Below are 24,486 nucleotides of genomic sequence, written 5' to 3'. Positions count from 1 at the left end.
GAACATTTTCTTTTTTAAAACGTTGAGAAAAGTTTGCTTTTATTTGGAATGGTCTATTTCACACAAAGTTCAAATTTAAAACATTTTTGACCTCATGTGGATCAGAGAAAATTAACTTCAACCAATTTTGTTTTTATACTGAAATGTCATGAATCACTCTAAGCTGGAATGGTTTGAATATGTAAATTTCTTACCAGAACAGTGCTTTCAGATTTCAATATTCATAAAACATATTGACTAACACAAGTAAAAAAAAAAAAAGCAATTATACAAAATCAGTACAAATTCAAAGAAAATGTTTATTGAAAGCTTACTGTACCTGATTTAAGTTGATCGGCTTTAGTAAAACAGTGAACTTAATAATCAACAGTTTGCATTTTGATATTAACAGGCCACACTGAAGCAGCTGCTCAGTAAAAGCTTTTAACATTCACATGCCATCTTTGGTTTAATTTAAAAAAAAAAAAAGATATTTACAAAGCATTTACAGCAAACAGTGCAATTTGAGTGTCGATCACCTCCAGACCATCTTGTGCTTTAGCATACAGCAGAAATCGTTCTCTCGTATTAAAGTGCGTTCTTGATCAGTAGTTGTGTGCATAGATAAGACGCAGACATTATATTGATGGGTGTCGATTCATTTTAGACTAAGGCAGTGCTCTTCACCGTTACAGTTAGCCTGCAGAACAATACATCATATTCTGTATGGATTAGTAGTACAATGTGTAAATTCATATCTAGCCACTGATGATGCTAGAAGGCAGATTTTTTTTTGTCAGATTTTTGCCTATTAGATAATAGTTCAGCTGAAAATATAAACATGAACAAAGTAAGAATGTTATCTAGTCAGATCGCTTAAACCCATGATCATTTCTTTTGGATTTATATATAAACACATTTTTAAATAAAAGCTATTAGCTGTATTAGAGGTGAAACAGGTGAAAACACATGGGCTCAAAGCAAATAGGTGTAGTTTACACCATTAGATTAGTTAGTTTAAAAACAAAAATAACAGCAAGTTTGGTTTCTCATAGTTTGAATGAACTCTCAGTGTGTATCAACTCGTTATGACAGAATGGGACGTTGCACATTGCAAGGTTAGAACAAAACAAGTTTAGCAAAGTTGGGCTTTCTTTGAGAAATTGGCTCAACAAAGTCTAAAAACCTCCAAAGTTAATACTACAATGGTGGGAATGATCTTGGTTTGTTTTTCCTGCATAGGATCTGTGTTTGTGTATTTGCACCTTCTTCAACAGGACAATTACTGAGTGAAGGTTGCACTACTGTAAAGTATAAATATCACCATTGTGAGACAACTGAGAGGAAATGTATGCTGTCATTGTAAACTCAAGACGTTAATAATTTCACTTCACCCCATTGCTGGCAAATCACTTCAATGACCAGATTAAAAGTATAGTTTTTAATAAATATTCTCTAACATTAGCAGTTGAGTGAAGTTTGCAGCTTCTTGATGGAACTTAAATACCCATAAAAACATTAAAACAAAGCATTATTCATCTCTTAGAAATCTTTTGAATGAAACTCCAAGCTCCAACTTGCTGCTGAAAAGAGAATCAAATAGAATCTTTTTTTTTTTTTTTCTGATGTCAGAGCTCTTTGGTTTTCAGCCTCACACAGCTGATTCAGCGTCCCAGACAATATTTACAGATTATATATATTTTTTCTTTAAGTTTGGAGTGAAAAAAATAAATAATAAAACAAAAGAAGTAGGAAGGCTGCATCCACTTTTGTTGAGGAGTAGAGAATGTAGGTATGACGCAGGCACAGAAGTAGTCCCTGAGGCTGAACGCTAAGACAAGCTCAATCTTTTCATGTTATTATACTGGTGGTGTCCAAGTCATCAAGGGTCCTCTCGTAGCGAACTGCCGAGGAGAAGTAGGACCGCTTCTTCTTGTAGATGACAAAGGCGATGGCCAGGAGGAGGACGAGGAGGACTATGATGAAGAGGCCCAGTGCAACAGGGGAGCCCGAAGACTCTGATGGGCAAAACGGGTAAAAACATCAGCTTTTCTTCCCATTTACACATCGAACTTATTCCACTTGAACGTTGTTGGTTCCACTTCTCAAGCGCTAACGATACTCACTTGCTTGAGTTTTGCAGACCACACGGCTCTTGGTGGATTCACAGTTGACCAGCTTCCAGTCGCCGACGTCTCCTGCCATCATGACAACGCAGTTGGGGTTCGACCGTTTCCCTGACGACGAGGGCTCAGACTTCAGGTTCGTGTAGGACAGGGTCGAGCCATCCTGCCAGGACACAGGTTTACCTGGCAGGAAGTAAGAGATGAAGATGAGTTCGACCTCAATGCGTTACATGATCACTGCTAACTTAGACCCGCTATTGGTTTCCTTACTTGGCCTAATATCTTCATAAAAATCAAGATTTTCTACTTTCTTCCTAAGTGGTCGTTCACTGTTATTCTTCAGGATTTTCTTGCACAGTGCTGCTTGCATTGTAGTACCAGTCACAATGACATTTGTTAGTTATTAGTTGTATTATTGATAATATTGATACCTAACTTTAATATTTAAGCATCATTGCCCACAGTGAAATGACTGAACTAAAGAAAAAACTAAAGTTTTCCTGTGACACTAGTTTGCATTTCTGCTATTTAATACAGCTACATTGAATAGTAATGTTGAGTTCAGTTAAATCCTTCTTCCTGGCTCTGATTGGCTGTTTCACATCAGAAGTGGTGTATTTCTGCAGATAGCAGTATGACCACTGGGAGGAGCCAGAGAAGCTTGACCTAAAATGTGAAGTCATGTGGTTTAAAAGGCAATTTCTACCAATTCTGCTTCACACGCTTAGCTAAGATCAGTTAAGAAATGACCACATGTTCAAGTGTATTGTTAGCATGTGTTGTAACTAATTTTGCTGTGACTAGACACCACAAAAATAAACTGAACCTTCCGTCTTCCGCAGGGAGAAGGCAAGGTCTCATTTTACAACAGTGCCAAGTAATTTGTTCGGTTCAGTTTTGGGTCTGAACTATTTAGGGAGGGACTTTTTAACAACAATTAGCAACAAAAGCTGAATTCATGCCGTGCATCTTGAAAATGATAACTATCTCATATTTCTGTTGAATTCTGCTGAGTGCTTCTATGCCGAATTTCTAATCCTCCATTTTCAAAGCCTATTTGTCTTTGTTCGCAAACACATCTACAATTTTTTAGAACTGAAAACTGGATAAAAAAAATAAAAAAAACTATTTTATGCTTGGAACAAGGTTCTTACTCAAAGCCTAGTGTAACATTTAGCCACAGCAAATATATTCAGGTTTTATGTAGCTGCATCTGGGATGATGTTTTTTGTAAACTCGTCCGTAAATCTAGAAAAAAAATTCACAATTATGACAATTCCTCATCTAAACTAAATCAGGCTTTACCTGCAGAGTCTAATTTGACGTCGAGCCAAACTCGACTGGTGATGAGAGGGTCGTCGGTCAGGTGCTTGTTCAAGAAGTCGTTCTCCTGTTTGGTTTTGATTGTCAGTAGCTGAGCATCTGTTGGGAGAGGGGGAAAAAAAAAAACAGTTGCTGGATTTCAAGTAGTTCACATGCAAATCAAGAAACCTGATGGTACATTTTAATTGTCTGATTGCATTAATACAATGTGTTTTATTCTGGTTTGAATAAAACAGTTTTATTCAAACCAGAAAAAGAGACATTAGTTTTATATATACATTAGTCTGGTTGTATTTGAATGAATAAGGTCCAGCTCACCCATCTGCTGACATATTTTCTTGGCCTCCTCCATGAAGTAAACACTGTAGTTATAGAAGCTCCCGTCGAATAAATAACAGTGATCCTGATGCTGAACCCATCTCGACATCCCGTTGCCCTGAGGGCAGGAGTTGTTCTCCGTGGCGGTTTGCAGCTTAGCTCCTGTTTCACAGCAACAACATGAGCAACAGTGGATAACAGTCCATCACATAAACAATCGCAGGAAAAAGTGCTGCTTTCAAACATTTGCATAGCTTTGAATGCTTCTTTTTAGCAATTCATTTTTTTTTATTTTTTTTTTGCAGAATTGAGCAGTCAACACAAATCCCTTTTCCTACGATAGTGGAGGAACAGACACGAGTTGTCGTCTCACTTTGGGAGGGCGTGGTGGTGTTGGTGGTGTAGCAGATGGCGCCGTCTTGCAAGGTATCGCAGAGGGTTTTCACCCACTCTCCAGCAGGGTTCATGAGCACACAACTGGGCTCCCCTGAGCTGAAGTCCGTCAGCGATTCTCTGATCTTGTAGTTGTACCTAAATTTGGTCCCATCCGACCACTCGAAGGCTGAGCCACTGACCTGTCCAAAGAAGAAGGAAGAGGTGTGAGTCAAGAAGAGGCAGAAGCTCTTGTAAGACGGCGTTAATGTGATGCTCAGGCTATGTTTGACTCTTCTCCGTAAAACTCTTACTTCCTGGTTTGACAGGCCAATCCAGAGCGGGAAGCCATCCGTCTTGGCGATGAGCTGCAGGTGCTTGTTGTTCTTTGTGTCATGAACACTTGCCAGATGACCGCCACGCTGACTGCACTCTTCTAGCGCCTGAGACCAATTTAACTGTTTGGTGACGACCTCGTAAGAGAGGGACTCGTAGGCCTTCAGGTTCTTGAGCAAACGCTTGTACTCCGTTTTGGGCTCTACGATGGAAAAAAAAAAAAAAACGTAGCATCAAATACAGTCAGAAAATTGACTAATTATTCTGTATGACGATGTGAAGCACATGACACTGACCGTTATCCAACTTGCAGACCACAATTGACTTTTGTCTGAAAGCCTCAAAGGTGTCTTTGTCTTTTAAGAGAATCCAGGTTCCCTCAGTCGTGAGACCAGCCATGAAGGTGCCGTTTAAATTGGGTCGGCCTTTCAACCAGTTGGAATACTGGACACTCGTACCATCGAGCCACATGGTCTGGTTATCTAGAGCAGAATAACATTTCCCTCACTCCACACATAAGGACGTATGGTGCCTTTAGAAGATATTTGCCCACTTACAGATCTCTTGTTTTTGATTTGTGGTCACACTTACCTTTTTATGAAATAATTTTTATAATAATTTTAAAGATAACCAGAGAGGATGTGAGAAAAACACCCCAATATATTTCTAAAGACGACTTCATCTATTAGCATAAAAATAAAAAAGCTATGTAAAGCACAGAAAATCTGGCGCAATGGGGAAAAGTTCACTCCAAAAACTAATAACTGCCAAGGAACAAGATGGCGATCAATGACTTTTCTTGGTAGGTTACTGTATGTTGTTTATTTAAGCAGCCATGTTATAGGTACTGTTTGGAAAAAAGCATTTGTGATATGCATTTGTGTAGGTTGCCAATATGTATATAATTAAGATCTTAAAAAATCTTTCTGTGTAAATATCTTATGTAATAACGTGGACACGGGCCCATGTTTTTACATAACATGGTGTGGTCTATACCAATAGACCAATGTGGTCTATACCACAGCTTTAGACCAATGTGGTCTATACCAATAGACCAATGTGGCTATTTGTACAATTCTCTTTTTCTTCAAAGACAGTGGGTGTGGCTTATATACAGGTAATCCACACCCAGCAGTCCAGAAATGATGGAAGTCCAGTCTTTTTTTAAAAATATGTAAGGGGGCCAATACTTTTTCAAGGCACTGTAAAACCTGCACAAACACCACATAAAAGACCTACCACTATTTCTGAACATTCCCAGCCAAACAAAGTGGACTAAGCTTTCGTAGGATTTGAGCTTTTCTGCGATGAACTTGTTCTCCTTCTCATTCCTGATGGTTAGGATGGAGGCGTTTGGATCTGAAACGCAGGCGACGAAAAAGCCATTATTACTGAAACATTCCTGTCCAAACCTCAGCACGATAACAATCGAGGTCCAACTCTTACAAAGTTCTTTGCAGGTGTCCTCCATTTTATTTTTTTTAAAAGCATCCCATCTGGTTGGGACGAGTCGAAAGGTGTAACAGTTGCTCATCCAGGGAATCCAGTTTGGTCCTTGCATGTTGTGAGGGCATTTAGTGGCAGCGTGCTCCGGCGGGGGAATGACTTCATCTAGAAGAAATACGAGCACTTTTGTATTTAAAGAGTTTAAAAGTGAGTCTGTATGTTAACAGCTTTTATCCCCTTGTACATGCCTGGAAACAACTGTATCCAACAAGCAAAAAAAAAACAAAAAAACAAAACATCACATCAATGTTGTCTGCGTTTGAGAGCTGCACTCACTGTGCGGTTTGTAGCAGATGGCGCCTCCAAGCTGGTCCTCGCATTCTGTGGCTTTCCAGAAGCCGTCCGTGTCCAGGTACACACACCCTCCGCTGGTGGGCTCCGAAGACCATCGACTGAACACGGTGTGACTGTGGTCGGTCCACCGGTAGTGCTGCCCACTCTGAACAACAAGGAGGCATCTCACAAAAAAAGAAGCGTAGGTGTATGGGATATTTAAATAAATCGCAGGGCGCTTACATCTTCGCTAAAAAGGCCGATCCACATGGCGCTTCCAACGCGGTTCACGTTCACGCTGAGGACGGACTGCACGAAGGCGTCGGCAATGCTCGCTGGATACATACTTTTACTTTTGCAGTACTCCAAAGCCTCGAACCATGTCAGATTTTTGGAAACCAGCAGGAAAGAGTAGTCTTTGACATTCAGAGGCTTTTCAGTGATAACAGTCTTCTCCTCTGTTTTATCTACAATGAAGGATTAAAAAAAAGAAAAGCGGTGAAAGGGATAAAAGCAAAACACTAACATGTAAATATATCCCAAACATTGTTTTTTTTTACATAATGTTTGGGATATTTTTAAACATAAAATAATGTAAATATTTTAGAAACTAAAAGATGAGGGAGCAGCAATATTTTTATGTCAGTTTTGGTACATAGATGTGGCAGCTAAAACTTTGATACCAAAGAATGAGAGCATTTGCTTGATCTCTTTCATTGGCTTCAGTATTTTTTTCTTAGGCCTGTTAATACAATTTAACATTCTGTACTTCAACCAGCCAACACCTTCATTTTAAGCAGATCATAGGAAAACCTTACCTGCATAGTACTGGCAAATGCCCAGATTTTGACTCTGGGTGCAAGGAGAGTAGTCCCAGGTTCCCAGCATGTCAGAGTGGTTGTTATTGATCAGGAAAGCACAAATGACCGAACCCTCCGGATCAAAAGTCTAATGAAAAACAAAACCAATCAGAAGGGACAATGCAACTCTTTGGGAAAAACAAAAAAAAAAGAAATCTTAATACACAAACCGTAGGTAACGAGGTGATACGTGGCACTTACCCTGATTCCCATAGACTTGTGCATGCCCAGAAGCAGAGGGTTAAAGTTGTAGTAGTTCACTGGGGTCTGATCGACCCATAGGAAGTTGTTCTGCTTGATTTTCATACCAATCCATACTCTTTCCATATGTTCCATACTTGGTAACAGAGTGTTGATGAAGTCTAGGATGTGCAGCAGGAAATAAATGATGTAGACTGGAAACAATTTTATTGTTTAAACATCCTAATCTAAAACATTGGTTTGACTTCCGCTCATCGACAGCGTCGTCAAAAGCCTGTGCTTTCCTCTTTCATGCGACGGTTTAGCACCGCCCGATAGGAATAGCACAGCTATGACTTTTTCTCAAGGGAAAAACCCTGCCGCAATGGAACCACTGCATTTTGTGAGGAAAAGCTTTTGTTTTGTTGAAAAGACAAAAGCAACTTCAACATCAGGACAAAAAAAAAAAAAAAAGTTTTTAAACCCAAAGTAAACAAACAAACAAAAACATTAAAGACATGAACAGGTAACGTGTTAAGCTAAGAAAAAGAGTTGGACTGAGCTCGTGTGCATCAATTATCATGAAATAAATAAAAGAAGAATGAAAGACAATGTCAAGCAAAGTCCTTACCTTGTTCCACCTGATCTGATATGGTGACCAGGGTTCCCCTCAAAGATTTGCACTCTTCGTTGGCCTCTTTGAACACTATAGAGGTCTTGTTCAACAGTGTGTAGCACTGAGAAAACAACAAAAACACAGTATAAGGATTGAAGCTCGGAGCTGATCTGTGATCCTCCTGCATCATCCCAAATCTTGTGCTGTGTTAAAATGTCTTGAAATTGTAAAACCTCTGGAGTAAATTCAGCATCTGGCTAGAAATGAAAGCAATACGCAGAGTACTTCTTTTGGACCAACAAAGAAACCTAAGGAGGTGCGATGCTGAATTTTAGAAACATTATATGCATCTGTCCTCAACATCATCTCAGCTCATTTTAATCTTTCGCTAATGTTCTCTTCCGTGACAAAAAAAAAAAAAGGGTTTAAAGGAATGATGACAATAAGAGGATCCACTTCATACCTTGTCCCTGAAGGAGACTGAGCGGCCTCCACAAGGATATCTTTCAGGTTGGGGTTTCGCAGGGTTTTTCTCCACTGACGTGACGTTGAGCTTTTCACACACAAACGGATTTTTCGGCTGGCAACTTAGATCATTGCCTGCAAGGTAAATGGAAAGGAAGGGAAACAGAGATATTTGAGAAGGCTAGCATTATAACCAGGTGGTTCTGCTTCAGTGACGTCTCCAGAAAAAGGTTCTTAAGGGTGGCCCAGACCAGGCCAGTAAAAACTTTAACAAGCTACTTTCAACCTGCTTTGGACAAACCTTTACAGCAAAATCAATGCCACCTACTCCCACTTTTTTAGATGCTCAGTTTAAACGTAACATAAACTGAACTCACTGAACAGTGTCCAGTTGTAAGAAAATGACTTTGCTACTTGTCTCTTTAAATATTTTTATATATAGAAATATGGATGTAATATAGTTTCTTTCGCGCTTCAAATGAGGGATACATTTCAACAACAGCTTTTATTTGATCATTTCAAACATCAAAGCCTGCTAACGGTCAACTTACAGGAAGGAGTAAATATAACAATAAAAGCTAAGTCACATGCTACTTCCCTTTGTTTGACCTTTGAACTTGAACAGCAATGACGTCTCTATGTAAAAAAAAAAATATAAAGAGAGTAGCATGTCCTCACACTAGTAGTTTAGTTTTACTCGTTAATTCTTCCATTGTCGTTCGTTTCCCATTGAGTGGAACATTAACAGAGTTTTCAATTACCTGGAATAGGATTTTTAGGAGTGATGTAAGTGCATCGGCCCAAAAACTGAGAGCGGTAAAAGTGCATCTGGGTGTACCTGGAACACATGTGAGTTCAGTCAGCTTGTGTCACCTTGTGAATTTTTTAATGCAGCTATATTTAGAAAAAAACCCCATCAACATTAGACAGCGTGTGAGACTGCTTTCACTTACATAGGGGAGAACAGCCGGCTGAGGTGTGCCACATCGATCCACCATTTTTGATTTTCTGGTCCACCCAGCTGTTAACGGTTTCAAAACAAAGTCATTACTATTCATTTCAGTTCATACACGTCATAATAAGTTATATTATAGTTGTGCATTTTCATGAATCTACTGAATCAGGGTTTCTTTTGGTTAGCCTTCAAGTTAATACGTTCCAGTTTCTTGTTAAATCAGTTTCTAGTATGTGTGTCTGAGGTTCTGTTTCACTGCGTCTAGCAAGATTCTCACGACCCTGGAGAGAGGGGAAAGAATTGCGTTGGACTGTGAGGATTTTCAAATCGGCTAAAAAATTCCACATAGGAATGAAAACAATAATGAAGGGAAAAAGAAGCACAATAATATGTTTAGCGTTTCCCCCCCCCCCATTTCATTTGGAACTATAATCCTGTTTTACTTTTATGAACCGTGGTTGCAGGGTCTCTATAGTTTTCTAAGTAACTAACAGATAATTAATCTTCAATATTTCAAACCACACATCATCTAAGCTGAATTTTCCATTTTTTATGCCAAACTGCTTTGAGAAGAGGCGGATAATTACTTTCTTTTTAAAGATCATCATAAGCATACTGTAAGTTGCCGTTTCATAGCCTTCCCCTGTTGAAAACTCTCCCTATGGACCTTATGAAAGTGTATTGATCCACTGTAAGACTTTAAGACTTTTAGTTGAATTTAAGTTTTTATTTGCAATGATTAAATTTTGCTCAATTTTGGGATGCAATTGTCACTATTATAATGCCAGTTTGGTTTATAATTGCATTTCACTTGCTATGCTTGTGTTGACTATTACTTTTACATCTCATTATTCAAAGGAAAATGTATATTTATTAACTTTACGTTGGCTTTGTACTTCATTATCAAACCATCATCAGATGTAAAATAAATATTTTAACACTTAAATCAGTGGAACTTACATCTACCAGTTGTCGCTGGATCTTTGTAGCTGCACTGACGCTTGTCGGAAAAGCCAGTTTGCTGCCATTTGCATTGCAGTACTGAGTAGCTTCATTGAAGCTTAGCTTGGGCTCCTTTACGAACCAAAACTCAGCTCCGTCTATGAAGACAGAGGTCTCATGGTGCCCATCTGAAAAACACAACAATGCACCGAACTGTCATCTACAGCTGAAGATGGGAAACGGATGAATCAAAGAAATTATTGACATGTTAATGAATGGATTTTTTAAAATAAAACCGTAGCTTCATTACCAGGCTTGTACCACTCTGGAGTCTTTGGTTTAATTCCTGTTAAAGCATGGACAAATGTAAATTCAGAAGCATAAAACAAATACAAATACACTTGACTTCACTTATTTAATTTCTCCAGTCACACACTATCCTCCCTCTTGGTCAGATTTATAAAAAGCCAAGGGAAACTTGTCGTCTTGCACTTAACGCAGACTCTCCACAGCGGGGTCGAGGGAACTCACTCACCGCGGGGAATCTGGCAGACCCACTCCAGCTGAGCGTCACAGTGGAATGGCGTGGCAAAGAACGGTGGGACGTTTATGTCATAAAAGTAGAGCAGCAGGTGTGTGAAGGTTCTCTTCATTGACTACAGGAAACACATTCAGAAAAAGCATAAGAGGTCCAAGACATACACGGAGGTTTTAAATGAATTGTTCAAGGGAAAAGTAAAAAAAAAAAAAAAAAGTTATAAAATAAATTAACTGCAATTTACTACTTTTAATAACCAAGTATAACTCTCTACACTACATGAAAAAAAAATAAAAAATCTAAATTTGTCACAAGAACGTAAAGCAAACACAAATCCAGCTAACCTTGAAAGCCGTGCAGTCTCTGTTATAGGCGTCGTCCTCGTGGAACTCGTGGTGTAAAACATCGAGAGACACCTGTGGCAGAAACCATCGATTAAGCACTCAAAACAAATACTCTCGTCCAACAATGAGATCGTGTAACACTGCTTTACGTAATTCACGGAATCAACGCGAGCGCTTTTAGTGACGCAGTTCTTTCTTTCAGAAAGAAAGCTTTTAAGACACATTGACTCTCTGGGACATGGTGGGGTTTTCCCTTCAGTTTTTAATACAGGCACTTACAGGACGGCCGTCGCTCCACTGCCAGGATTGATCGGTTGGATTTCTTCTGTTCAGGCCGACCCAGAAGAACCGATCATCGCTGCGACGAGACAAAGACATTCCTTTTATTCACACTGATTAATCAAGAAACGACTGAAGACAAAGATATGAGTAAAATCCTCTAAAGTTGGACAGATTTTTGAAAGAGTGTTTCTCCTGTTCAGATCATTCTCTGAAAAGCCACAGAATGGTCAGGAAAGTAAAGAACCCTCTCCCCAAACTCCCAGTATGACGTCTGTGTTACGGAAGAAGATATACCTAATTGAATTCCTCATAATGCGGTGCAGAAATGCCATCTCTTTTATGTTTGTGAAACTGGGCAGGTTGGCTCCCAGAGCCTGACAGAACCTCCTGGCTTCCTCCCAGGAGCGTTTCCTGCTGAGCCGCTCCTCATGAAACACCTGGCAGGGAGAAAGATCAGCTCATAAAAGATAACCAATATAAGAGGTTAAGCAGAAAAAGGCAATAAAAAGTGAATGTAGGACAAACGGGACATGTGGTGTAACAACGCCAAAAGACATACGGATGACCTTTGTGTTTAAGAATTGAAGACATTTTTGTTTTCCACAAATAAACAATAAAAATCAATAGTTGAAGTATTATTCAGTTCAACCATAAAATCATTAAAAACACTGCATTATCAAATAGAAGTTAAAAAAAGCTACACAAAGCTACGCTTTTTCCATAAGCTAAAAATGAATGAGTGAAGTTTTAACCTCCCGTAGTTCTAAGACTGGTCGAGTGGACCCCGCCTGAGCTTTTTACCGTGTGCACGGTTCTGGCAGATTGCCGGTTTATGAGCTTTTTTTTAATGGTTTCACAAACTGAAGAGCTGACAGGTCACCCGGTTGGCCGACCGTGACATCTGCTGCGCTCTTCCTGAACGTCACGCTGAGACTGTAGGAGAGTTAAGTAATTCAGTCTACTCAAAACGTTTTCCAAAAGAGTAGAAATGAAGCAAACACTGTTGCTTCACCTTCTTCTCCTCTGGAAGTCTCAGAAACATCACCTGAACCTGGGAATCTCCATCTTCCTTTCTTGGATCAGACACACAGGCTTTGCTTTCATGCCTTTATTATTTTACATAATTTATAGAAGAAAAAAAAAGGTCAGCTGTTATAGCAGACCATGCGCATTACATATGTATCTGGCCTGCATTTGTGTGGTTTAGGTTTGTGTTGGTTTTGAGAGACATGTTGGAGATGTGGTTGCGCTCTTGCGGGTCGGGTGCAGTGATGGTTTTGTGCATGTCCTCCTATAATGTCCTGTAGGTGCCCTTGACTGTACGTACCTTGTAGCAGTATTTGCTGTCTGTTCCAGTCATCCATCCATCAGCACAGGTCGCGTTAGGATCCGGTTCTGGTTCTGGTGCTGGAGGTGGTTGGAGGTCTGTTCTACAGATAGTGCCGGCTTTGAAAAGAGTGCAGTTCTTTATTTCCCACCTGCCCAGCGGCTTTGCTGTCGAAATCACAGCACAACCTCCGTCCCTATCTAAAATACATAGATACGGGGAAAAAAATAAAAAAATATGGCAATATGATTATGCATAAGAAAACCAGTATATTTGAACAACAAGAAGTTGTAAGCTCTGCATAATCTGATATTACACAAGAGTCTAAATTACCACAGTGTGAGTGGAGCAACAGGCTCTAGTTACTCACTAACCTGGTTGAAACCAGCCCCAGTTAGTATACGTGACCACGCCCGAGGAGTCGCCCTGGCTCATCCACTGATACTCTCCTGTGTTCTTGATGTCCTGCAGGCCAATCCAGAAATACTGAGGGTCTTTGCTGATGTGTTCTGCAAGCAGGCGGTTGATGAAGGCCTGCTCAAACCTAAAAAAAAAAAAAAAAAGAAAGAAATCTGAATGACTCAGCCCCTGCTACGACCTAATAAGACACAGCTCACCATGCAAATGCAAAGAAAAGGATTTTGAAATGTTGTGCATTTGGGTGCAGGCATGGTAAAACATAAGCCCTCTATCAATACCAACAGACAACCCAACGGGACTTGGATGGAAAATAATCAATTTCTTCACAGGTTATGAAAAATTGTTAAACTTCAGTGAACATCAGCGGAGCAAATCCCACTATGTTATGTAACCAACTCTATGCAATTAAAACTAAAACTCTGTAAAAGCAGGATTTTTGTCAGCGCCTATGTTCTGGTGCATGTTAGCCTGCTAAACATAGATTGCTACAGTTCTAGTAAATTTGTACAAGAATAACACGAAAGAACATTGTGTCAGTTTTGAAACGGTGACTAAAAGCCTTTGTAACAATCTTCTCAGGGTGGGGACTCTCCCAGCCAGTCCAAATAAATATAAAACTCAAGAGCCGCACCGCAGCCCCCAAAAGCAGTTTGTTTTTGCATGCTTAATTGTAACACTCCAAACTGTGCATTAAGAAAATAGTTTGTCAAATTGTATCTGAGCAGATAATAAGAAATCTGGAATAATATGCTTCTTGACACATTTGTCCATGCATAATATAAGAGTAAAAGGGTCAATAATCACCCTTGAGAGGTGATTATTTTTGGGGGAGGGGGGGGTTAGAGCAACAAGATCTGGGCTCTCATTCAGTCTAATATAAACTCATCTGCAGAGTAAAGGAAGGATTTTTCATTTAATTATGGAAGAATCTCTCTGACAACTGTGCATAAAGATGTTGGCAAACCTCGACAACATTTTTACCTCAGAGACCCGGAAAGTACCACGTAAGTTAATCATATAATGATTTCTCTGTTCTAGAACTGACTTCAGATGATTGCAGTTTTACCGACGGTAACCAGACCCCACCTGTTTCTTATAGTGACGTTACAGTGGTCTTTGAAGGGCACTTGTTCAGTCCTCATTAGATAGCAGGAGCTGCCATGCCTCCTCCACCCCTGGGTAATTAAAAACATTAAGACTCTGATTATAATCAAATTACATGCAAACGGGGACAGTGACACACATCCAGTTTCTATGCGATATCTATGTAATGAAAACAGCACCATTGATGTTTCTTTTATATACAGTATATATTTAAAAAGTGAATTTTGATTGCATCCTATATATATATTTTTAATTTGCTGACCAGAACCTAACAAAATTAACTAGGTACCAGTCCTACATAATATACTGTAACAATCATTTTTGTAAACTCTGACCACAAAGTCCACACTTACATCTTCGTAGCGGCATCCAGCTTGTACTGATGACTCATTGAAGACTCCTTTTTTCTGACACATGAAAGACATCTTCGTTGAGCAGTCCCCAACCCGCCAACCATGAGACTGGAAGATTAAAATGAGTAATAAGGATTTATTAAAAAAAAAAAAAAAAAAAAAATTATACATATATCATCATTTTGTCTTTTAATACATAAAATGGTGAGGAAAAACACACAAACCTCTCGATAGTAGAAGACACAGGTGGGATCCTGAGCTTTCTGGACAGGCTGGTTTTGGTCCCAGTAGGTGAAACTGACAGGCTCCTTGTCAGTCCACATGAAGACGGTGGGATTTAATCCATGACCCTTGAGACCAATCCAGGCACCAGCAAAATTCCCATCTGCACGGGGACACGGGGAAACTTAGAGAAAACTCAAGGAAAGACTTTAAATCAGCCTAAAATGGACAAAAGTACAATAACAGGTCCGCATTTAAAATGAGATCTTGGATTTCAATCCCTGCAATATCAAACAGTTTGTTGAAAGGTTTGGTCCCTATAAAAAAAATTTAAGTGATTAAAATAATAGATTTAAAAACAGTCATTATGACTTTTCTGAAGTAGATTGCTTGATTACTTTCCATCACCTCCTGTTGGAAAGTCCCATACACTTCAAAAATGCCTAGTCATCTCTTTGGAAATATTTTTTTTTCTTTTCTTCCTCATAAACCTGCTTGTTCTCCTGGATTCTTTTGCTCACCAGCCTGCTTGTTTAGCGACTACTGATGAAGTCAAAGGAAGGTTTTCTATTTTTTTTTTGCCACTTGAGAAAATTACCCAAGTGTGTTTGGATAGGTTTGATATCTGCTAACTTTAACACCCGATACTATTCTTCCATTTTCAGTAAAATATGACGTGCTTGTAGCACATGCATAACTCCTCCACCTGCAGTGGAGACCTTTTCTTTGCACACGTCTGCAGCCTTTTGTCTGCGTGCGTGCTGTGACCAGCAGCTCCATTTGGTTTCCAAAATGAAACAGGTGTGTTCAGTGCCTTCCTAGAAATAAACTACTGTCTTCAATCATTGTTGAGGCACAGCCTCAAACCTGAGCTTCAGGTTTCTGTAGCCATCAGTAAATAACTCCCAACGTTCATTTTATGAGTCATCGATTAATTCAATAAAAAGCAATCAGAAAAAAAAAAACTGTGCAACTGACTTGTCAAATTCTTTTGCTCAACAATAAATCTGACGTAATACAAAAACTCTTTAATGTTATAGATAATCCCCCTTGTGCTATTTTCTGAATTTTTCACAGCAAGGGAAAAGAAGAGAATTAGTTCAGGACAACTGAACATCGGGGGGTTTACCTGTCGGAAAATACGTGCTGATCATCTCGATGTTGTCAATAGAGTGGAAGCTAGCTAGCTGCGCTCCTCTTTCTGTGTTGTTGCAGTATTCTTGAGCGTCTACAAAGTTCCTCTGTTTGTTGATGTCGTTAATTAACTTGTAACACCAGCCGTTCCATGGCACCCAGCCCTCTGAACACACCGTTTCTTTATTTACCAAAGGTCCTGTGGAGATAAAGAAGGGCAGAAAGAAAGGACATTACAAAATTTTTGAGCCAAGGGGTTTTATTAAAAGCTGCGTCAGATAAATGCACTCTAAATAAGGCGAGGTTTTTAGCATTATTTTTTAGTAAGATTCCCTTAAGAATGAGCTTGTAATATAAATCTTCATGAGAACTGGAATATGGAATAAGGAAAGTATCTTAAATTATAGAGTGGTCCACAGCACCGGATTTTCAAATGACATCCTGATGCAGTTATGCGACAGTTTCACTCAGCAGAGAAACAGGTGGCATGCCAAGAATTGCACACTTCCTTTAACCGACCTGCGGCCGTCGCGTCGGAGGCGTTCACCCTCTTCTTGCAGATGTACGGCAGCCTTTTGTTGCATGATTCAGACTCAAAGTTCTTTCCAGAATTTAAGACGCCGCAGTCTGACTCGATAAGGAATGAGGTGAGTGGCATTCCTGTCAATAGCAAACACTGTTTTAGAAAAACAACTTTAAAAATGTACATCCTAAAACACACGACCCAAGTAAACATCGCACACCAAAAGTGGGACATAGACAGTACGCAAATAGCAACGCGCTCAGCTGTAACTCACACAAGCGCTGCATTGGAAGCAACATGACTTTTTCCTCACTGCCTGACTGAACTTTTACACAATGTGGGCAAACGTTGGAGAAATATGAAACAAAGCACATTTGATACAACAACAATCCACTACTGTACTTGCTGGTCACGACCCTGACACGCTGTAAATTATTTTAACCATCGAGCGTCCATCACAAGGAAAGACAAATTGCTTAAATACAAAATGAAAAGTACAATTGCTGGCAGCCTTGGAAAAGCCACCCATTCAGCGCAACTCATGGGTTATTCGGCAACACTAACAATCTCAGTGGCACACTGTGTCCAATAACAAGGCACACGCAGCTCCTTTGCAACACTGGTTATATTGTTTCACTGACTGCTGCTATTGCATGTAGAAGAGCAGACCACAACAGGATGGGGTTCTTTGTGTGCGACACGCAGCCTGCTGTCAAATGCAGCAGGCTCCTGGTCTGAGTTTTGATTTCCTCCAGACATTTAGACTTCATCATTTTACAGGGACATTGATTTAGTCAAAAACATAGAACAGAAAAAAAAGAGGGAAAAGAAATGGAAATTCCCAACCTGCTTCCCAGCGCAAGACATAAAGAGGAGATCCGTCTGACCACTGCCATCCCTGGGAGCTGTCCAGTTGGTGAAGGCCGATCCACATCCTCTCGGGCATTTCACGAAGTCCGCCCAAAACTGCACAGTGCAACATCACAGCAGTCAGGAGAAGCAAACATAAAATGTTCTCATTCAGAAAATGTGCCACCGTGAACATTAAAATACAATAACCATGCATTCATCGAGGTCATTATCACCAGATTAATATAAAAATGTAAAATCCTTATGTTACCCAGTGCAGTATAACGTATAAACCCGGGGTTCTATTTATACATTAGAATAAAATAGAATATATTTTATTGATTCCCGAAGGTGGGAATTGCTTACTATTTGACGAGCTACTCCATACAATATCAGAAAATACAAATATAACCATAAGCAATATAAAATTTATTTTAAAAAAAGGAAAAAAAATATGTATATATAAACACATCAGTGTAATGTTGTAAGTATGTAAGAAATCAAATATGACTAAATACAAATAAAATAAAACAACAAGCATGCACATGGAAATATGCTAACCTACAAATTAATCTATGAATGAGTCCAGAGAAAATTAGATTTAAGTCACTCAGTTGGGCTTTGCAAATTATGACCTCAGGCGCTTTGATTTTCATGTGAAGTTGATTATTTGGACGAATGAAGTCCCTTTTTTGTTCATAATTTTATCATATTAAGGACAAGTTTCATTAGAAAGGCTGCATCCAGAAGACATGCAGCCTCCAATTATGAGCATAAGCAGAGTTAGGAAGCGGGTGGGCGGTTCTGGTCATACTGTGCCTCATGAAGGGGGTTTCATCTGTACAAGACAACTTCAGGTCACGAAAAACACACAAAATGTCATCGGCATGAGAAACTACGAAAGCACCCAATGAGGGATAAACCCTTCGGTTATGATGGTGCAAACTGTGAAACTGTTTAATTAAAAAAGGTGAGTACAAAAGGGCTTGTTAAAGATTTATAATGAAAATCTCAAGCGGTAGGTGTTTTCCTCCTTCTTCAGAGGTGATTAATTTACTTTGAAACCTCCTATCAGTGCTGAAACCTGCTTCAGCCGAAGTCCAGTTGATGGTTACGCAACACCGCAACCATAAAAAGGAGATTGGAAGTACAAAAGGAGGAAGTACATGAAAGGATTCCTATCGGAACGGGCACATACGCAGCAACAGCATGCTGCGTCTCGAACAAAAGTAAACCGTAATAAAAACATGCTAATGTTCTTCCTGCGGGCCTCGTTTCCAAGTGAAGTTGAGGTGATTAGGCATGGAGTCAAAAAAGCGAAACGATCGGAGTCGTTAGTACTCAATTGAACCTTTTTCTGCTTGCACAAACACAAGAACTTTGAAAACCAGCTGACTAATTACTGACAAATTCGTCTGTGATCTGTGGTTTTCAGGTGGATAGCGAGGTGAGGGTACTTTTACAGAAAAGGTTGGTCTTACAGGCTGTGGAGTTGAGATCGGACTCCGACAGACTGAGAAGATCGGCTCCCTGACTGCGACATGAATGCAAAGCTTCATGCCAGGTCACCGCGGCGCCGGAAACAAACTCGTAGCAGGGTCCCCCAGGTGGTCCGGAGAACAGGGTCTGGCAGCCCACCTCTGCAAAGTCACAGACACAGAGTCGTTGAAAGTGCAGAAACAGCTCAGTGGAAAGAAGAAGAAAACTGCTACGCAAATAAAGGGGTACATTAATCCAATTAGCTGACAGAACACATATATTTTACAACTACACAGAGAAGTAAATGCATGTCGTTTTAATAAAAAAAAAAAAAAAAAAGTGAACTTACCAGGTAATAGACAGTACCCCCACTTCTGCTCATAGTCGAAGTCTGAGGATGTGACACACCAGGACAGTTTGGGTGCCTGTGCATCAGGAATACATCCGTGATGCCAGGTGTTGTTGACTTTGAAGGGGAACCGGCATGGGGCTCCTGCAGAGTTCCCTCTGGTGGTGTGAACAACTGCCCAGACACAAGAGACAAAGTCACAGCTGCATTAAAAGCTCCTGCTGACCGTGGCAAGTGGATCGTGTCACATGGGTGGCTGTGAAACTGAATCACGCTGCATAAGTTGAGAAACGAATTTGGTCCGACGAATGCAGATTGACCCCAGAACAAAAGTCAAAGGCCTTGTGAAGATGCTGGTAAGATGCTGTCAGTATCCACAGAGAAACGCGTCCAGAACCGACACGCGTGCAACGGCCTCTGGTCCGAATCATACAGCCAAAGTGGCTAAATAGTGGCGACCAGGTTTTTGTTCACTCTGTGAAGAGAGAGTAATCTTTCCTCTGATTCTGAAGACATTGATAAAGATTAAAAAAAAAAGTGAAACAATTCTCTCAGTATTGTGGCACTTAGCAAATAGAAATACTTTCGGTCATTATAGCTGACCAAAACCTACAGAGGTTTGGCTTATTTCACTTGAATGCGAGTCCGTTTGCTTAGTTATCCATTCGCAGGTTTCCATCTTTCCAATTGAGAGAAGATGTAACATGAGACGCTGCAGCACAGAGGGCAGCAAGAGGCTGCAAGGAAACACAATCTGCTGGAGCAGTGATTCCCAAACTGGGAGGGCTGTGGAGACCACTTGGTGGGTGGTGGTGCTGTTGTTGCGGGTTTGGTTTGGCAGCTGGAATTTAATGCTAGAAAGACCATCATATTTTAATAATAATAGTAATAAAACACTGAGCTTATCAAAAGGAACAAGTTAGCTTTAACTTATTTTACACACATTACAGTTATTTAAATACTCCTCAGTGCTTACACTGCATTGGCTATATTTTAATTTTTTTCTTTCAAAATAAAAAGATCAAATTCGGTTATTAAAAACCACAGACCGCCACTTAATCTGTAAATTTCCGCATCCGTTTCACAAGTTCAGAGTTTTAATTTGAAAGGGTTTTGACACACACTGCTCCTCATTCTGCTATGTGGCTCTTCCACTGTGAACGAGCTCAGGATGACGAAGCATATGCAAGTGTGGGAAGGAGAAGTCGTCTCACTTTAAGTGCTTCCTCTCGTACGGAAACGTCCACTCTGATTGGTCGAGTCACTCAGAAATTTGAGGGACAAAGTCATTATTTGATTTGTGCGAACTAAAAACAGCCACGAGCGGCACAATGCACGTTTTGACTCGCACTGGGATTTAGGAAGGGAAGTTAAAAACTGCTAATCTGTCATCTTTAGGTTTGCACAAAAAGCTATTTAAAAACTCATTAGTCATAATATTTTGACAGCTCTTCTAACACTCACTAGGTTGCTCTCTCGTGAAAAAAAAAAAAATCAGCACATTGGGAGATGTCTTATGGGAACATTTAGCCTCTTGAGGTCTACTGGAGGTTTATTTTCACTAATCTGAAACGTTTCAAAGAGTCGGGGTATTGTGTTTGATCCTATTTATGCTCTGAACTCGGAGTTCCAGCTGCTTCCTTCAGCAAGTAGATATTGTCTGCTCAGATGCAAAACCGGCCTATCAGAACCCATCGGGTTGGTGTTTTTGGGTGGCTTACGTTAACCTCTGAGGCTTTTTGTCAACGTTTTACAATTGTTCTTTGGCAATCTTACTCTAAGCCTCTGCTGCTTAATAAAGGCTAACTGCGTGCATCTGCCTCTGTCAGGGGGAGTTTTGTTGTCATGCCTGTGAAGTGTGTGGGAGGATTTGGTTTGGAGGCAAATGTCATTAAAACCTATTTTAATGTGAGCTTGTAGGTTTTTAAGCAAAACCTTGCATTGTAACAAAGATGAGCGATGTGACTCACCTCAGCTGTAAATGGTTATACTCGCAAGACTGATCAGAGCATAATGTCAGATCGTATTTATTAGTGCAGATGTTACAACACTTTTTTTTGAGATCCCTGTGGAGTCAAACTGTACTACTACAAGTCAGATTATGCTTCATAAACATAATCCTCTTATATTTCTCGATCATTTAAACTTTGTGTGACAGTTTAATTGAACATTTTGTTATACGAGTCAACGCCTTCAAGCGCTGAACAATGCTTGTTCTGGGATAGAAAAAGGCCGCTTTTTTTTTCTTTTCTTTTTTCTCTTGACTGGAAATCCCCCATAGGATTGTACTTCCTTCCATTAGAATGTGACATAACAAGCAGTCCCACAAAAAAAAAAAAAAAAAAAACCCATCTAAACCAGGTAAACAAGACAGGTTTGTTTTAAAATGTGTCACAACCTGTTTTTCCTCAAAACAACACCTGCAGAGGTATTTTTGCAGGCACAGTACAGGAGATCTAAGCAAATCACTTCAAGAAGCAAATTTTACATCTTGAAGTAAAATTACAAAATTAATTTATCAATATATATATATACATTTTCCCCCTCTCCCATTCCCTCAGACAACTTCCTGAAGCGTCAAGCACCTGGACAAACTTCTTGTCTTACGCACGAGAAAGTGGAGGCAACACTTACCACGATAAGGCCTCTGGCAGATGTTCTCTTGGGTTCCTCCTCTAACCCAAGAGTCTTTAGAGTCCCGCTTGGGCCCAACTTTATCTTTGGTGACCGTCAGGCCCATCTGGTAAACTGTGTACACCAGTCCGTCGAGGCAGTGCCACGTCAAAGGAACGGTGGAGCCACAGTCGACCAGGGCAAGCGTCTTCGAGCTGACGTTCAGCGCCAAGCAGAGAGACGACGCCACGTGGAAGAGCCTGTCGCCTGAACCCCACTTCCACAGCTGGGATCTGATGGTGGAGTTGCAGGCGGCGATTGTAAAGGTTTTTGAGAGTCCCTTTTCCACACATTTACCTGTGGTGGAATGCTGGATGGTGAAGGCATCTTCATCTGAGGACGAGAAAGGGGAAAAAGATTTATCTTTTGTTTCTATTCAGAGACCAGAGGTGCGGATATATGGGGGGGGGGGTTTGCCTCCATAACACAGAGAAAAAAAACAAAAAAAAAAAACAAAAAAAACACTGAGCTAAGACGTCTACTTACTCTCCCGTGTAGAAGACACTGCACAATAACCATACAAATAAAAATATTGATTGCCCTTAAGCCTAAAGTATCTAAATCAAATTTATCTAAAGAACAAGAGAAAAATGTGGTAAATATTGAAACCCAACTCTTATATTGGATAAAAGCAAGACGAACTTGATCTGCTCAGATTAATGTTTACTGTAAACTGTGCTAATACGTCAGCAGTGAATATTTTAAAAAAAATTAAGCGTGAATCAGAGAGGAGGAAATGCAAACCTTTGCTGCATTTCCAAATGTGTTTGAGATAACGTGCGAAAAAGGTACCAGAAATTTGGCCTAGAGGGACACTTTCTGCACTGATAAGAGAGGTAAAGTGTACACTACGCTAAATGTACAAAGTTAAAAAAAAAAAAAAAAAAAAAAAGTCAGCAATTACAATGACCTGGGTTATAGAGGCTCCAGACACTGCTGGCAAAAATGTTAGTTTTTGGAAGAATGAAAAATGTGACAATATCAAGAATGTTGAACTTTATTATTAATCAGATTCACTGGAATCAATTTTTAACTAATAAGACTGAATGATAAAATCAAACCCAAAGGTTTGTTGAATTACACTTGTAAGGAGTCACAATTGGCAGGCAAGGCTTTACGGGTTTTACTGGGGTTTGGATTATCAGGGATGGGTATACTTTTGAAACTTAGAATAAATTATATCACTGGAATCCATGGGACAAAACCTGAAGAGAAGATTGCTCTAGTAATATGTTCAAAGTTTGTAAGATTCCCCCAAAGTGCATGACTCAACGCAAGAAAGCGTTAGAATCAATATCAATATGAAAGTGAAAGGTAAAATGAGGTCTTGTTTGCACTTAAAGCAAAAACTCGATTAAATTATATGAAAATGAAGCATATAATTTCACATAATTATATGCTTCATTTCATATATATATATATATATATATATAAAACAAGAGTGACTGAGGGGCTCTATTCAGTACTAACATGCTGATATGCATGAGGATAAACAAGCTGGGTTTGTATAAAAAGCAGGATCTTCTTTGAAGGGAAAGAGGAATAAGGTAAAATGTGTTTTTTTTTTTTTTTTTTTTTGTTTTTTTTTTGTCTCAAACAATATGGGAAACAGTTTAAATCTACAATTTACCCCAGCTGGCTTTCCAGAAATAGAAAGTGTCATATTACAGCTGCAAAGATGTTTGTGTCAGTGAGTGATTTGTGTTATTTCACCCCTAAACTGTAGGCAGTATAACAGAAACTGAGCAGGTGCGAGGAGGAGTTTATCAGAGCTGGATTTTAAGTGAAGGACCCCAAAGCGATTTAGAGTGTAAACAAATATTAGCAGAAGCTTACTTGTTGTGGTCAGACAGGTTTGCGCCAATTGCTGGCCTCCTTTGTAAAAGTTATTATCCAGCTGAGCTGATTGTGCAACGGGCTGACCGGAGCTGTAAATGTAGATGGCGCAGAGCCGAAAGCAAAGTGTCGCAGATTACTTACCGGAGCTCTGGACGCTGTCCGGTGAACAAGTTCCCCGGTTGACAGATGTCTCCAGCATCAACAAACAAAGGCAAAGTGTCGCTGCGGAGAATTTCAGCATACTTGTGGCAGTCTGTGGTTTTTAAGGCTTCATAAAGGATATGTTCTATTTCCCCCTCCTGAATAAAGAGCAGCGAACCTACCCCTATCGATAAACGAACTTCTAAACAGAAAGTGAACACATAACCCAACAATCGGCGCAGTCCCAGCTGTCACATCAGCGCCGCCCAAAGAGCCCGTCAAGCTGGCGTCAATTTCCGGACCGAGCGTAAAAACGACCACAACAAACGTCGGGGAAAATTAAACTGGCAAAAATGAAATAAATAAATAAAAATACTCGGAATAAATTAGCCGCATTTAAACATAAGCATAGCATAAAGCTGAGAAAGCAACACCAGAGGAAAAAACAAATACGGCGTAAAGAAGTACGTCAATTTTAAATAATTAAATAATACAATATATTACCGATAAATAGCTGTAGGACGCGGATTTACTTTCCAGAAAAAAACAACAAACTTTCAGATTTTCAAAATGAAAACAAGACGTTTGCTGTTCAAATGTTAATCTTGAGAGACAAATATCAAAAGTAATTAGAATTAAAAATAAACAAATAAAAGAA

At 39.8% G+C, this 24,486-nt stretch overlaps 1 protein-coding gene across 1 annotated transcript; it reads right to left on the bottom strand.

The window, feature by feature from the left end:
• Positions 1-279: 279 nt before the first annotated feature.
• Positions 280-24,262, bottom strand: ly75 (lymphocyte antigen 75). Its single transcript, XM_014981924.2, has 35 exons — positions 23,829-24,262; positions 21,810-22,181; positions 19,176-19,349; positions 18,829-18,987; positions 17,345-17,464; positions 16,495-16,635; positions 15,971-16,174; positions 14,844-15,004; positions 14,620-14,727; positions 14,249-14,337; positions 13,117-13,286; positions 12,743-12,942; positions 11,710-11,852; positions 11,413-11,491; positions 11,134-11,205; positions 10,787-10,907; positions 10,562-10,597; positions 10,270-10,439; positions 9,308-9,375; positions 9,116-9,192; positions 8,353-8,489; positions 7,905-8,010; positions 7,295-7,455; positions 7,052-7,181; positions 6,477-6,700; positions 6,237-6,399; positions 5,901-6,065; positions 5,694-5,813; positions 4,751-4,936; positions 4,433-4,656; positions 4,120-4,321; positions 3,747-3,908; positions 3,411-3,527; positions 2,106-2,288; positions 280-1,997 (listed from the first exon to the last, which is right to left on the bottom strand). Exons 1-35 carry the CDS (start codon positions 23,926-23,928, stop codon positions 1,831-1,833), a joined length of 5,211 nt encoding a protein of 1,736 aa, XP_014837410.2. The 5' UTR covers positions 23,929-24,262; the 3' UTR covers positions 280-1,830.
• Positions 24,263-24,486: the final 224 nt, after the last annotated feature.

This window comes from Poecilia mexicana, unplaced genomic scaffold (genome assembly GCF_051168715.1).
Source record: "Poecilia mexicana isolate PSO_F unplaced genomic scaffold, ASM5116871v1 scaffold_3, whole genome shotgun sequence".
Classification (NCBI taxonomy): domain Eukaryota; kingdom Metazoa; phylum Chordata; class Actinopteri; order Cyprinodontiformes; family Poeciliidae; genus Poecilia; species Poecilia mexicana.
The sequence above is the reverse complement of the archived record's forward strand: the minus strand, read 5'-3'. Positions and strand labels throughout refer to the sequence as shown.

Excerpts from the sequence above, each read along its gene's own strand:
- ly75 (XM_014981924.2), bottom strand. The coding sequence starts at position 23,928 with ATGCTGAAATTCTCCGCAGCGACACTTTGCCTTTGTTTGTTGATGCTG. Across the intron at positions 7,182-7,294 it reads ACAAGTCTATGGGAATCAGG|ACTTTTGATCCGGAGGGTTC; the intron begins GTAAGTGCCACG and ends GTTTTTCATTAG. Across the intron at positions 4,657-4,750 it reads GGTCTGCAAGTTGGATAACG|AGCCCAAAACGGAGTACAAG; the intron begins GTCAGTGTCATG and ends TTTCCATCGTAG.